At 41.4% G+C, this 12,105-nt stretch overlaps 1 protein-coding gene across 1 annotated transcript; it reads right to left on the bottom strand.

The window, feature by feature from the left end:
* Window positions 1–536: 536 nt before the first annotated feature.
* Window positions 537–8,962, bottom strand: c1ql4a (complement component 1, q subcomponent-like 4). The gene is made up of 2 exons (XM_069140225.1): window positions 8,115–8,962; window positions 537–1,949 (listed from the first exon to the last, which is right to left on the bottom strand). The coding sequence occupies exons 1-2, from the start codon at window positions 8,658–8,660 to the stop codon at window positions 1,770–1,772; spliced, it is 726 nt and encodes a 241-aa protein (XP_068996326.1). The 5' UTR covers window positions 8,661–8,962; the 3' UTR covers window positions 537–1,769.
* Between the last annotated feature and the right edge of the window lie 3,143 nt (window positions 8,963–12,105).

Here is a 12,105-nt window from a genome sequence, read left to right as displayed (position 1 = left end):
GTGTGAGAGAGAGCCCAGCATTACATCCATGACATCACTGTAGGATTATCAATAAACTGAGAGAATGCTACCAATATTATTTAAGAATAATTTCACCAATTCTCTGGATATATTTGTTGTTAAAGGTGGGCTTAAGTGCTCTTTGTTTAAACCCTAATAAATAATCTCAAGCCTTATCGAACGCGGGACCAGTCCAGTTTGTTTGTACAATTTATCACGATATTGTTGCATTTAAAATGGACACATTGCTCTGGTTTTTGTAGATCTTGAGGTCAATATAGCTGTATTAATGTTTGTGTCGTAGACAGTGTCTTAAGACATAATGGGAATCCATGTTGTAGCAGCCACTGTTGCTTCGATCTCAGCTGTAAGTCCACGAAGCCATGTCATATGTCCAGTTGTCCAAAGTCAGTCCAAGTGGTCACTTCAGTTAAACCGCACGAGGGTCTGCGTGTGTGTACGACTGTAGAATAGACATGCCTGTATTCAGGTCTGACCTTCACTGAGCCAAAACAACGTGCACGAACACAGACAAGGTAGGTATAGATATTTTAATAGCAATTGTCTACTCAACCTTTTATATATAATATACCAGATAGCTCATCCCAAAATTACTGTGTTTACATAATATACTTTCAGGGTCTCTCAAAAATAAAATACTAACCAGATATGGCAGTGTAATTCTAGTAGCATTTCTGGAATTTATTGTACAACATCAAATGTAAGTAAAACACTGAACCTGTCACTTTCCCCCTGCCCCAGTATCTTACAGTGTCTATACATCCACTCCACTCATACCACCCCCCACTCCCGCACACACACACACACACACTTACACTCACTCTGACTTTCACTTACTCACACACACACACACACACACACACACACACACAATATTGGCAATTAAATCTTCATGCCATCCATGAAATGCATTGTGATATGTTGCTTTTTAATGTGCTGATATTTCAGGTTTTTTTCTTGCTGAGTGACATCCAGTGTCGTGATAAAAACAGGACAGCAGAGTCAAACATCTGTTTATTCAAATGGCCTCGTTTTAATCAGTGTACTGTCCCAGTGCAGGCTGAATCACAACAGAGATTTAATTCATTTCAGATTGGCGTAATTCACTTTGAGGCATAGGGGAAATATTTTACAATGATGAGCTGCAGAATATGGGCAGGTCATTTAACTCGAAGTCACTGGAATGGAGAGCAGAAATGTTGAAATAAATACCGTTTAGATGAAGACTGGAACACATTAAGTGTGCATTTGTCTCAGCTTTATCATCTTAATTAAATGTCATCCTCAACACCACTGTTGCATTAAAAAAAAAAAAATCTGACTTGTGTTTGTTTTATTCTAGTTCTCATAATTTCAGTAAATATAGAATACATTATAAGATTTGAGATATTTCAGAGCCACAATGTGAAATCTTAGCTTGCACATGAACTGAAATTTATTTTTGCACACAAAGGGGGCCAAGAAATGCAGTTGCTCATGATGATTGGCTTAATATCACACAATTTGATTTAATTCCACTTATCTCAGATTTTCACTCCATCCCTTTGTAGTCTTCTGCAACCTCATGATGCCTGTATGCAGGTATGTGCATGTGTGTGCTTGCATGCATGCATGTGGGTGCATGTTATTGTGTGTACACTGCATGTCTGTGTGTGTGCATTCATTTGCATACATAAATGTCTGTATAAGTGTCAATATGTCTCGATGTATGTTGGTGTTTTCTAACTGCTCCTCTCTCTGCTTTAGATTCAGTCTGGGTAGATGAGGAAGCCGGAGAAGGTGCTGTACTTGTTTGTGTTTCCTCCGTGGACCTTGCCTCCGTCCAGCTGCACACACACCTCATCTCCTACGTCCAAATGCAGGATCACACTGTTGGAGGCATAGTCGTAATTCTGATCAGCGTCCTGAGCAATGGCGCTTGCTCTTACCTGTCACCGACAGAGGACACACACACATTAACAATTAGAACATGGACAAAACTGCACAAACACTTGCCAATGCCACTGCATCATCCTCTAAAGCTTAGCACCTCTTTTTGGAGAAAAAAAAAAAAAGTATTGCATCTTATTCTCTACGTTTATCTCATTTTAGTATTTTTCTTTATTTTCAGGGTGGGTCAACCGGTTATCACAGCCTTCAAACGAGACACTCATGAGTATGACACCACCTCTACATGGGTAAACAGATGGATGGGACTGTGACCTGTAACCCCAGAGGTGGGCACACCAACTCTGTCTCTTATTGATCAGCTGTGGATGGGACTCGGGTTAAAAGACTGGAGGATGGAGATCCGATTGGCTCGTGGAGATAAGCGGACTCACCGGGGACAACAGGTTGTCTATGGGGGCACCTGGCTCAGCCGAGAAACAGTACCACTATCCACATCAGCTATTGACCTGTTGCTTATGATGCTGGGGAAGCTCAATATGCATGATATTGAGTGGCTATGCCTAAACTAGACAGTTTCAAATTTGCATGCCATGTGTGAGTTTGGTCTTATTGACCCAGCAGCAGTGGATTTTTACTTGTTTGTTAACACATTTAATTGGGTTTACTCAGTGTGGACATAAATACAGATACCTGGATTGAGTTCCTGTTGTACAGGAACGAGGATTTGTCCATTTATGACAAAACAACATATCAAGTATACATTGCTGCATTATTTAATGCTTTTAAATGTGCATGTACATGGACATGCAAGGGGTTAAATGAACACGGTATGTAGAGCTCAACAATAAAAAAAAAATTAAAAAAACACCTTCAGATTCTTGTTTAAATTTCACACAAAAAGTGTCACAAGTGTTTTTAAAAATTAACAGAACAGAAGTATTCCTCAGAAAAAAAAAACCTAAGTAGGATGTATCAATAATTCTGGTGTAGCAGCTCCAATCATTAGACATATGTCAGCCATCAGTGGCCTTGTGTCTGGCTCAGTATCCATCCACGGTGGGAGCACTCAATCTATGTCAGCAGCCAGACAAGCCACGCACATCTCCATGACAGCCACAGAATATGATCTGCAACTCAACTACCATCATGTCAACCCCATCACTGGGGCCCCATTTCTCCCCAATGAGCATGCATCACTTTGAAAACAGTCACCCGCTGAGTAACAGAGCCTGAATTACTGTAACTAAAAAAAATATGCTCTTTTCCTCCTGCACTAATCCATTCTGCCCCTGTCTGAACACACTGTCCACCATCTATCAACCCTGGAGCTGTGTTTCATCGCCCGGACAATATCTGTTGGTGTCCTTGAATGAGATGCAGCTTCCAACATGCAGCGTGTTGGTGACCAGTAGTTAAGCGTGTCCCTGTCCACTCTAAATCAGATTGATTAAGGGAGCGCAGGAGTCAATCTCCTGAGGGTTCACAGCTCAACAGTCACTCAGTAAAACTGACCACAGCTATTGTTGCACTAATACAAGTCTTGTTTCATTAAATTTTGAGACTCTGTAGTCCACAGGGGAATTTGTTAGTTCGGATAACCCAGGAAGCCAATGTCTAAAACGGTTATACTCATTAAAGCAGACTTTTTCCTAATTTAAATGCAGGATAATAGTTCATTTTAGGCTGCATTATAATAATTTACTTCCATAGTATAAGGTGAGCAATGTGCAGTATATATTTCTAAAGAAATTTATAATTCCATCTGTTTAATTTCTAATTTTAAATTTAATGTATGCCAATCAAGTAGTTGCTGTAATGTTAGAATTTCCCTTCAACACAAACATTTTCTTTGAGGGAGTCAATAATATTGTATATTTGATGTAAACATATGATTAGAAGTTAGCAACTCTTCATATCTTTCATTCTCTTTATACTGTCTGTCTATGTTGTGCTGTTTGTCAGAGCAATATCAACACAAGAAAACAATACTTTTCCCTTACATTTAACAGGATATCATAAAGAGTCAATTGGCAGCAAAAGCTTCAACAGAATATAATTTGTCATTAGCACATAAGTGTGAATAGTTAAAGCATTTATTAAATATATGTTGTATATTCAGCATCTATAGAAATATATTTGATCAGATCTAACCAAGACAAATGGCTTCTTTTTTTTTCTTTTAAGTTTGGGGACCTTTGGGGACTGCTCAAACAATTTAATTAAACATTGAGCATAGTCTTCTCTTTTTAAGGCCCCCATAAGACCATCTCTCATACCACACCACCAATACATTGTCATCTGTAAAGGTTATATTGTTCTGCTTGACATGTGTAGTGACAGCCAATATCACATTTGCATCTTTGGCTGCTTCTGACAGTGATGCTGTTGTTGTGACTTCCTATCGACACCAGGCATATGTCATCCTGCTCATTATTTTGGCCAAACAGTGTTATGGTAGGAGATGTAGGGAGATCTTCCCCTCCTCAGTCCTTCACAGATTTTAATGACTTTAATACATGTGCTGTTTAACAACAGAATAATATTTATCTCTCAGCAGATACCATTTTCTCCAATATATGATATATGAATTGGTGCTTCAGCAGATGTTCCTGTGCTTGAAGGAATAATGCAAGCCATCCATTAATGCAGATACCAGACAGAGAAAGGCATGAGGGAGCTGTGGTGGGATTAGGACAGGAAGCCGAGAGAGGGGATGGATACGGCTCGAGGACACAGGCTGATCCGTGTGAACCAGGCAGCATAGTGCTGATCCTGGAGTTGGAAGGGTTGTGAGCCGTGAGGCAGAGGCCCCCAGGGCTTGCCTGTGGCTGTCTCTGTCTCCTCCTAGCCCTTTCATTATAGGGCCTCCAGTAAACACGCCTGGGAGCAGAGGGCCACAGGCGAGGAGGAAGGAGGAAAGGGAGAGGGTGAGGAGCAGCTGCAGCAGCGTCATTTTCTATACAAGGGAAGCTGTGGCGCAAAAGGCGGACTAGGATAGACAAAATGAAGTTACCATGTTTCATCACAGGTGAATGTTCATATTATATTTAGATGTCCTATGAAATAAAAAGACAACATTTGTCTCATCTCCAAAGAACACTTTCTGCTGAGTATCCAAGTCGCTGTCTCTCTGAAGCTAATTAGATTTCACCTGTAGCACAGCTATGTCTCCTCACTGGGAAGTTAATACAGGTACCAGTCATTACAGCAACTGATGACATTTTAACACTACTGTGTGAAATAACTTGACCTTTAAATTAGCTATTAAAAGAGTCTATGACAGGTGAAAAAACAAGGGAGAGATTAAATGGGAGCTGAGACAGTATGTATTTGTCTACATTGTACATCGCATCAAGAATATTTAATATAGATTTACAGTGAAGCATTACTGAAATGTAAATGAGTAGGTGAAAAGCTCACACACCAGTTAATGAGGGGTAAGGGAAATGTTCTGTTGAGAAGGTACGCATGACGTATTACCACCCTTCACAGCATAAAGCATGCCAACATTAGCATAGACTGTTTTGCTACCAAGATGGAATATTAAGTAGTATACATCTCATGTATCCTTGACAATGATTTAGAAATAGATGGATTCAACTGATATATAATAGCAATGGCAGCAATGAGAAGGGCTTTTCATAATTATTTATTTTGAGCAAGGCTGAATCATTATTATCATTATTGAATCATTGAGTTTCATAATGACATAATGTGGATCAATCACCTTCCCAAACATGCTTACCAATATCGTGCCTTAGGTGTAACAACTTTGCAAACAACATAAGTGGAGGTTAATCAGCTGAGCAAGAATAGGCTGTAACAGTGTTGATCAAACCTTCACATCATACAAAGGAATTAAACTCTGTCAAAATATAGAAGCAGCTGAAGTGTGACCCCCCCTTCCATCACAAATCCCCACTCTCTGAAGCGGTGTCATGCTGCAATGATTTGTGAAAGTTAGATTAAGGTGTGAGCAGGTAGGCTTTACACGGTGGGGATTTAGTGAAGGTAATAGGTATTGGATCTATAGGAGTCCCATGGAAGCCCTGCCGCAGTCAGCACATCCTCCTGAGATCCTGGCACCACATTGTACCACACTCATGTCACGATACCTCTCAGTCCAACAGCCAATGCAGTGTGCCAATTTAAACATCATTAGCAAAGATAAAGGTGAAGGTATACAGCCAATATTCCCTGAAAAAATAGTTTAGAATGAATTAATTTACTGCTTTTAAACATTCTCAATCAAGCATCTGCACTTGCTCAACCTAATAAACAGAGTTTGTAAAACCATTTTTTTCTCTCTTTTTATGGTCGACCTTGATCACTTGTCAAGCTGAGACGTTCTGAGTGGGTGTCCATTGGTCATCATGCCTGATCTCATCCTGGCCTTCACCACCAGCCTCCCAGATGCCTCGTCTACCAGCCCACTGTCTCCACACCTCCATTAAGTCATCTATCTTCCTCTGCTCCACCCCTGATCTTCCCGTCAACTCACTTGTCTTGTTTTGCTCTCCCTTTCAGTGTCTTCAAGTGGACGTCTCAGCATGGCCCTGTCATTTCGAGTCTCTTGTGTTTCATTCATTCACGCTGAAACTGTCTGTGCTGAATCTGTTGGACTGGCTGCCTAACAAACACAAGGTTACAAATTACCTTCTCTGCTGAAAGTTACAACACAGACGGGAAACGAAGGAGGCTGCGTGGCAGTTCTTTTTAGAGGGTTTTAAAAAACAGACAAAGTATCCAATAAAGCATCAGCACCTACGGCAATAATCAAACAGGCTGTTTGATTCTATAGTCAGAAATGCAACCTGTCAAACACAGTGCCCATTTAGTAAACCCCAGCCACCGACTGGCCTCGGGCAGAGTACTCACCTGCCTCGGGGCTTCAATAACTCCAAACATGATAAGGCATTCTGCAGAATTTCATTTACAGTCCATTTTCATCTAGAAGCAGCTCTGTTTGGGTAGATCCCTGTTAGGTGAGTGCTCTATTTAGCAGAACCATTTAAAGAGGCCACCTGACGGATGTCAAATGGACCTGGGTAAGGTTAAATAATGGAGTTGAGTGAAAAGATAATTAATGGAGAATCAATGAACAAGCTGGGAAGGGGTTAGGAGAGGAAAGTATAGCGGGTGTTTGGGGATCTAATCTAAGAAGTATAAATTATTTAGCAGGATAAAATGACTTGAATGACAATACAGGACATTAGGCAGGCAGCCTTTAACACATCTTCACCTTTGTGGTCTCATGCATACACAATCAAACAATGGTAAATGATAGATTATTTTCAACATTTAGTTTTCCGTCTTTATATAAAACAGGTCTAAATAAGCCTATTTTTTTTGTGCAGTTGTGCTGATAAACTACACTGTATATGTGACCCTGCAGTAGGCCATGTGTATGACCAGTCCTTGATACACTGGCTACATGTCTGGAGAGTGAGGTGTGAGCAGACAGTGTTTGCATTTGGAGTCCTTGATGAATGAATGAAGCAACTTGAAGAATGTTTCCAGAATTCGGAGTCCTCTGATGAAATCCCTGTGATTTATCCCACCCACCTCCACCCCAACCAACCAACCCCCCATCAGCCCCTCTATCTTTAATTAGTGTCTGGGGAATGAGGGAGTGGATGAGTGGACTGTCAATTTTACATTCATTATTTATTTAGCTAAGGTGTAAACTGACTGGTGCAAATACTGACAGACATTTCTCCTGTGCTCTTTTGCACTTCTGTTTAGGCGATAATCAAGCTCTGTGTATGATACTTACTAATTAGACTGTTTCTTTTGGCGGCAGCGGCTGCATTCTGCTACCTGTCATTTAGCCGCAAGTACATGTGGGAATGCAAATATCTGTAGCTGCAGTTTTAGACTGTATAGCATGAATTTCTCCTAATGAGGAGAGGGATTGCTATTTCATTCTTTGGCTGTCATGTTGCCACCTGCTAAGTGGAATGTGCTCTGAATGTGAAGAGCTCAATGTTACAGAGGTGAAAACGAGTCAATGGAAAGATGGGATGGTCAACAGCGAAGAGAATCTGTTGCACGGTCACATGTGTGTGTGCACATACAAATGCATACTTACACACCCTCTATTGTACACATACTTTCACGCACACACACAGACGCGCACACGCACACACACGCACGCACACACACACACACACACACACTCACACTCACACTCTTTTACTAACCAGTCCATTCTTCTTCAGGTCTGCCCACATGCTAGTCCCATCACCACCTCTCATTAGAACATGGTAGGTGAAGAAATAGATGCCAGGTAGAGGGCAGGTGAACTTGCCGGTGCTGGGCTCATAGTAGTTACCCACATTGGTCACCACGTCATCAAACTTCAGTATTTCATTGCCCTCATGCTGCTTGCGTAGCCCTGCATAAAAGGCAATTTTGGGAGTGTAAGGCGAGGGAGAGTAGCCACCAGGGCCTGGACCTGGGGGCCCCTGTGGCCCTGGTTTGCCTGGTTCCCCAGTGGGTCCACGTGCACCTGTGGGGCCAGGGATCCCCGGAGGCCCTCGAAGCCCAGACTTTATCTTCTTCCCAGAATAATCCTGGGGAGGTGGAGATACAGCTGCCAGCTCCTGGCCTGGCTGAGATGTAGTGTACGGATCACATACCATCCTGCAGCTTCCGAGCATTTCATAATGGCTCCCTGCATTTCCGCTGTTTCCCCCTTTGGTTGTGTGGACCAGCAGGGGAATGGCCACCAACAGTATTAGAACCATGGCCACACCTACAGCAGCTCCAATGACGCGTTTCCTGCGGCTGAGCCGCGAAGCGGCCAGCGTTAGGAAGTCCTCTTCCCCCTTGGCTGGAATAGTGCCGGCCAGGATGAAGCCCTTTAGAGAACCAGTAGGGTATGAACAGGTGAAGAAGGATAAGAAGAGGAGTGGGGGGAAACAATGTATCACTTGGTCAAGAATGAGCGAGAACACAAAATGGCAGACGGCCAGGAAGGAAACAGCCGGAAGATAAGATCCAAGAGTGTAAAAAATGTCCAGAGGACCCAAAACGAGATCTTTAAAGGCCTATTATGGTCAAAAAGATGAAAACTTCACACACCACAGCTTCAGAAAAAAACACAAAAGTCAGGAATTTTTAGATTTGTGGTGGCACACTCCAAAAATCATAATTTAATTGATCAAGTCTGGCTTGCCTTTTTCTGACTACTGTGGTCCTGCAGTTCTGTTAAATTTTCAGCATCAAACTGAAAACAACTGGCACTGAGACAGATATTGTGAAAGCAGAGCTTATTAAAAGTATGCTGAAGTGAGAGCTGGTGCCAAATTCAGCTCAGCTTGTTTGTTTTGTTGGATGATATAGAATTTGCAGAAAAATCTTCTTTCAAGGGTTTCACTTCATGTGGATGTCTCAAATAGTGCCATGGCTGTGAGTCTAAAAAAGTTCATCAGAGATCTTCTCCTGACACAGTCATCCAATGATCCCCCACTTTTATGTGTCCACATTAAAAGGCGGTGTTTTTCTGGAACACACACAATTTGGTCAACTTGGGTGTGTTTTTGATTGATTCCTCCTCCGACTATATCTGGATCTGGAAAGGATAAAAAAAAAAAAAAAAAAAAAAGAAGAGCAAAAACACTCAAGAATTAATTTGTCCTCATTTACCACATTATGCATATAAACTAACTGTAATGTATTGCATTAAATCAAAAATGAAATTATAAAATAATTACCAAAATAATTATTTTAGAATAAAGGTGGTAATAGTTTATATAAAGTAATAAACGAAATGATCTTTTTTTGTAGGTGATACATGTAAATATCATACAATATGTGATTATCTGGGAGTAATGAACCTGTTTCATGTTAAATTAAAATGTGCTAAATATAACAGGAAAAAAAAAAGCCAAAGAAAAACTCACCATCTGCTTTTTATCTATATAAAAATATTTTTGGAGAGTAAAATCTCCGTGCATCGGTCCACTCCGAGTCCCAAAATGACTGCAGGACTTTGTGCCGCTCGTGTGCCAAATGGAGAGGTGGAGAGCCGACGGGCGCGCAGGGGATGCCAGGCAAAGTGAAGCGAGTTTCTTAATCAGAGCGTAATCCCCTCTTTTCTCTCCAGGTAGAAAATGAAGTCTGAACGCTTCTAACTTCAGAAAATACCTGCTTGAAACACTTTTTGACGCAATTCCAAGTGAGGAGCGCACAGCAATCTGACGCTCCACAGTGTCTGTCCACTGTATCGCTTTTCGCCGCGTTTGGTCCATGGGCAGTCCCACTCTCCACCTGTTACATTTCTCTCTCTCTCTCTCTCTCTCTCTCTCTCTCTCTCTGTCTCTCTCTCTCTCTCTCTCGCTCTCTCTCTCTCTCTCTCTCTCACTCTCACCAGCATCTTCATTTTTTTTCTCCTTCCTAAAGCCAAATTTACAGAAAAGGACATTTTCTGCTTATATAGCTAAATAGAACATTTGTTCCAGATTTTGTCTTTATAGGTATACATTATTGGGTTATATGTTGCTGCAGTAGATATCATGGCACATTCTTTTCATTATAGTCTGATATAAATGGAGACCAGTCTTCACTGATGCTTCCCGTCTGTGTCTTGTTAGCCTGACATTCACCTGTTGTTAGAGGCAAAACTCTTTGCAAGCAAAATGTTTGATATAGTGTTGGAAAATGAAGGCAGATGTTTTCATCTTCGGTGTGCCGGGCAAGGGAGGACAGAGGAGGGTGACTAAGTAAAAGCTGCCTCGGCATGATGTGTGAGGAATGGAGGAGACGCTAAATGTTCCCCAGATCATTGTCTGTATGTGTGACTTGCATCCCACAGTTATAAAGCCTCATTAGTGAGACACCCTGCCCCAGACATTGTGCTGCTCTTTTTCCTTTGCCTAAAACCTCACACATAAGCACATGTAATGTCTACACTCTGGTGTAACACACATGCATGCACATAGACATCTGCAGGAACAGATAGTCATAGAGTTTTTACATCATTAGTTTTGGAGACCTATGTTTTGTATTCCTGCATACGCACTTCCCACAATTTTACACATTTCCTGATGATCACATTCAATTTAAGAAACATCTTGGCCAGGATTTTAGTTCATATAATCATTTCCTTGTCACCTATCTGACAGGCACAATCGCAGATCTGCGAGTTTAAAGTTTAATGGCTGAACCAGTGGCAGCAGGGGGAATAGGTCTACATACAGTATTGATGACTCCGTTTTCATCAACCACCACCTCCTCGACCTCTCTCTCCTCAGATATGATGACCACTGTCTGGTAACGTAGGGATCACCAGACCTGATCCCACCAGACACGTAAAGGCGGATAATCACCAAGTTTTAGGGTGGTTTTCCAAGGATGGATCGGATTTAGTGGGAAATTGAGGTGGAGGGCTTGGGGGGTTTGGGGAGCGATAGCCTGTGATATTTCCAGTGGGAAATGTTGGTATAGCCGAGCAGCGCAGGGAGGAGTTAAATGCTGTGTCAGTCCCAGTTTGCAGGTCAGTCAGTCTGGCCCGCTAGAACAGTGCTCAGAGGTCCTCAGCAGCATGGGGCAGATAATCATTGCCAACAGTCAGAGGCAATATGCTCAGGATTGGATTTTTAAAGCCTGTTAAAATATTACTGAGGTGATTAATATTGAAATATGCGCATGTCTTTCAGCTGTCTGTCTCGCTCTCTCCCCATTCTCTTCTTGATTCGTTCCCTGTAGTATTCACACTCAACTAAAATTTCAATATTATGCATTATGTTGATGAAATTTGTCTTCTTTTTCAGTGCGCTTGCTTTATCATGTCACTTGTTTTGACTTCACAGTGAATAGACTCAACTGTCACCAATAGAAAAAAGGGCCATAGGAGAATCAGTACTGGGCTTTTTGAGTTATTAGTTTGTTTAATAATTAATTTCCTATATTATGATACACCAAGAATAAATCTAAATCTAAATCTTTTGTGCACACGCCTGCATAATTCGAGCTCTAGCATTTCTCTCCACTGTTCTGTGTACACAGGAGCAGAAACTTATTTATGGCCACATTACTCATGTTGTATTTCTATTCTGCTATGACTGTTTTGTCTCCATTGTTTCTTAAAGACATACTAATTCTTAACTTCAGCCATCCACAGCAACATTTAAACAAACCAAATCTTTCTTGTGAGCAGCGTAGTAACCAAGTGTCTCAGCTCTCAGTGAT

Source organism: Embiotoca jacksoni, unplaced genomic scaffold (genome assembly GCF_022577435.1).
Source record: "Embiotoca jacksoni isolate LCO1_2020_lvr unplaced genomic scaffold, fEmbJac1.0.p SCAF_9, whole genome shotgun sequence".
Classification (NCBI taxonomy): domain Eukaryota; kingdom Metazoa; phylum Chordata; class Actinopteri; family Embiotocidae; genus Embiotoca; species Embiotoca jacksoni.
The sequence above is the reverse complement of the archived record's forward strand: the minus strand, read 5'-3'. Positions and strand labels throughout refer to the sequence as shown.

Excerpts from the sequence above, each read along its gene's own strand:
- c1ql4a (XM_069140225.1), bottom strand. The coding sequence starts at position 8,660 with ATGGTTCTAATACTGTTGGTGGCCATTCCCCTGCTGGTCCACACAACC. Across the intron at positions 1,950-8,114 it reads ACCTGAAGAAGAATGGACTG|GTAAGAGCAAGCGCCATTGC; the intron begins GTTAGTAAAAGA and ends TGTCGGTGACAG.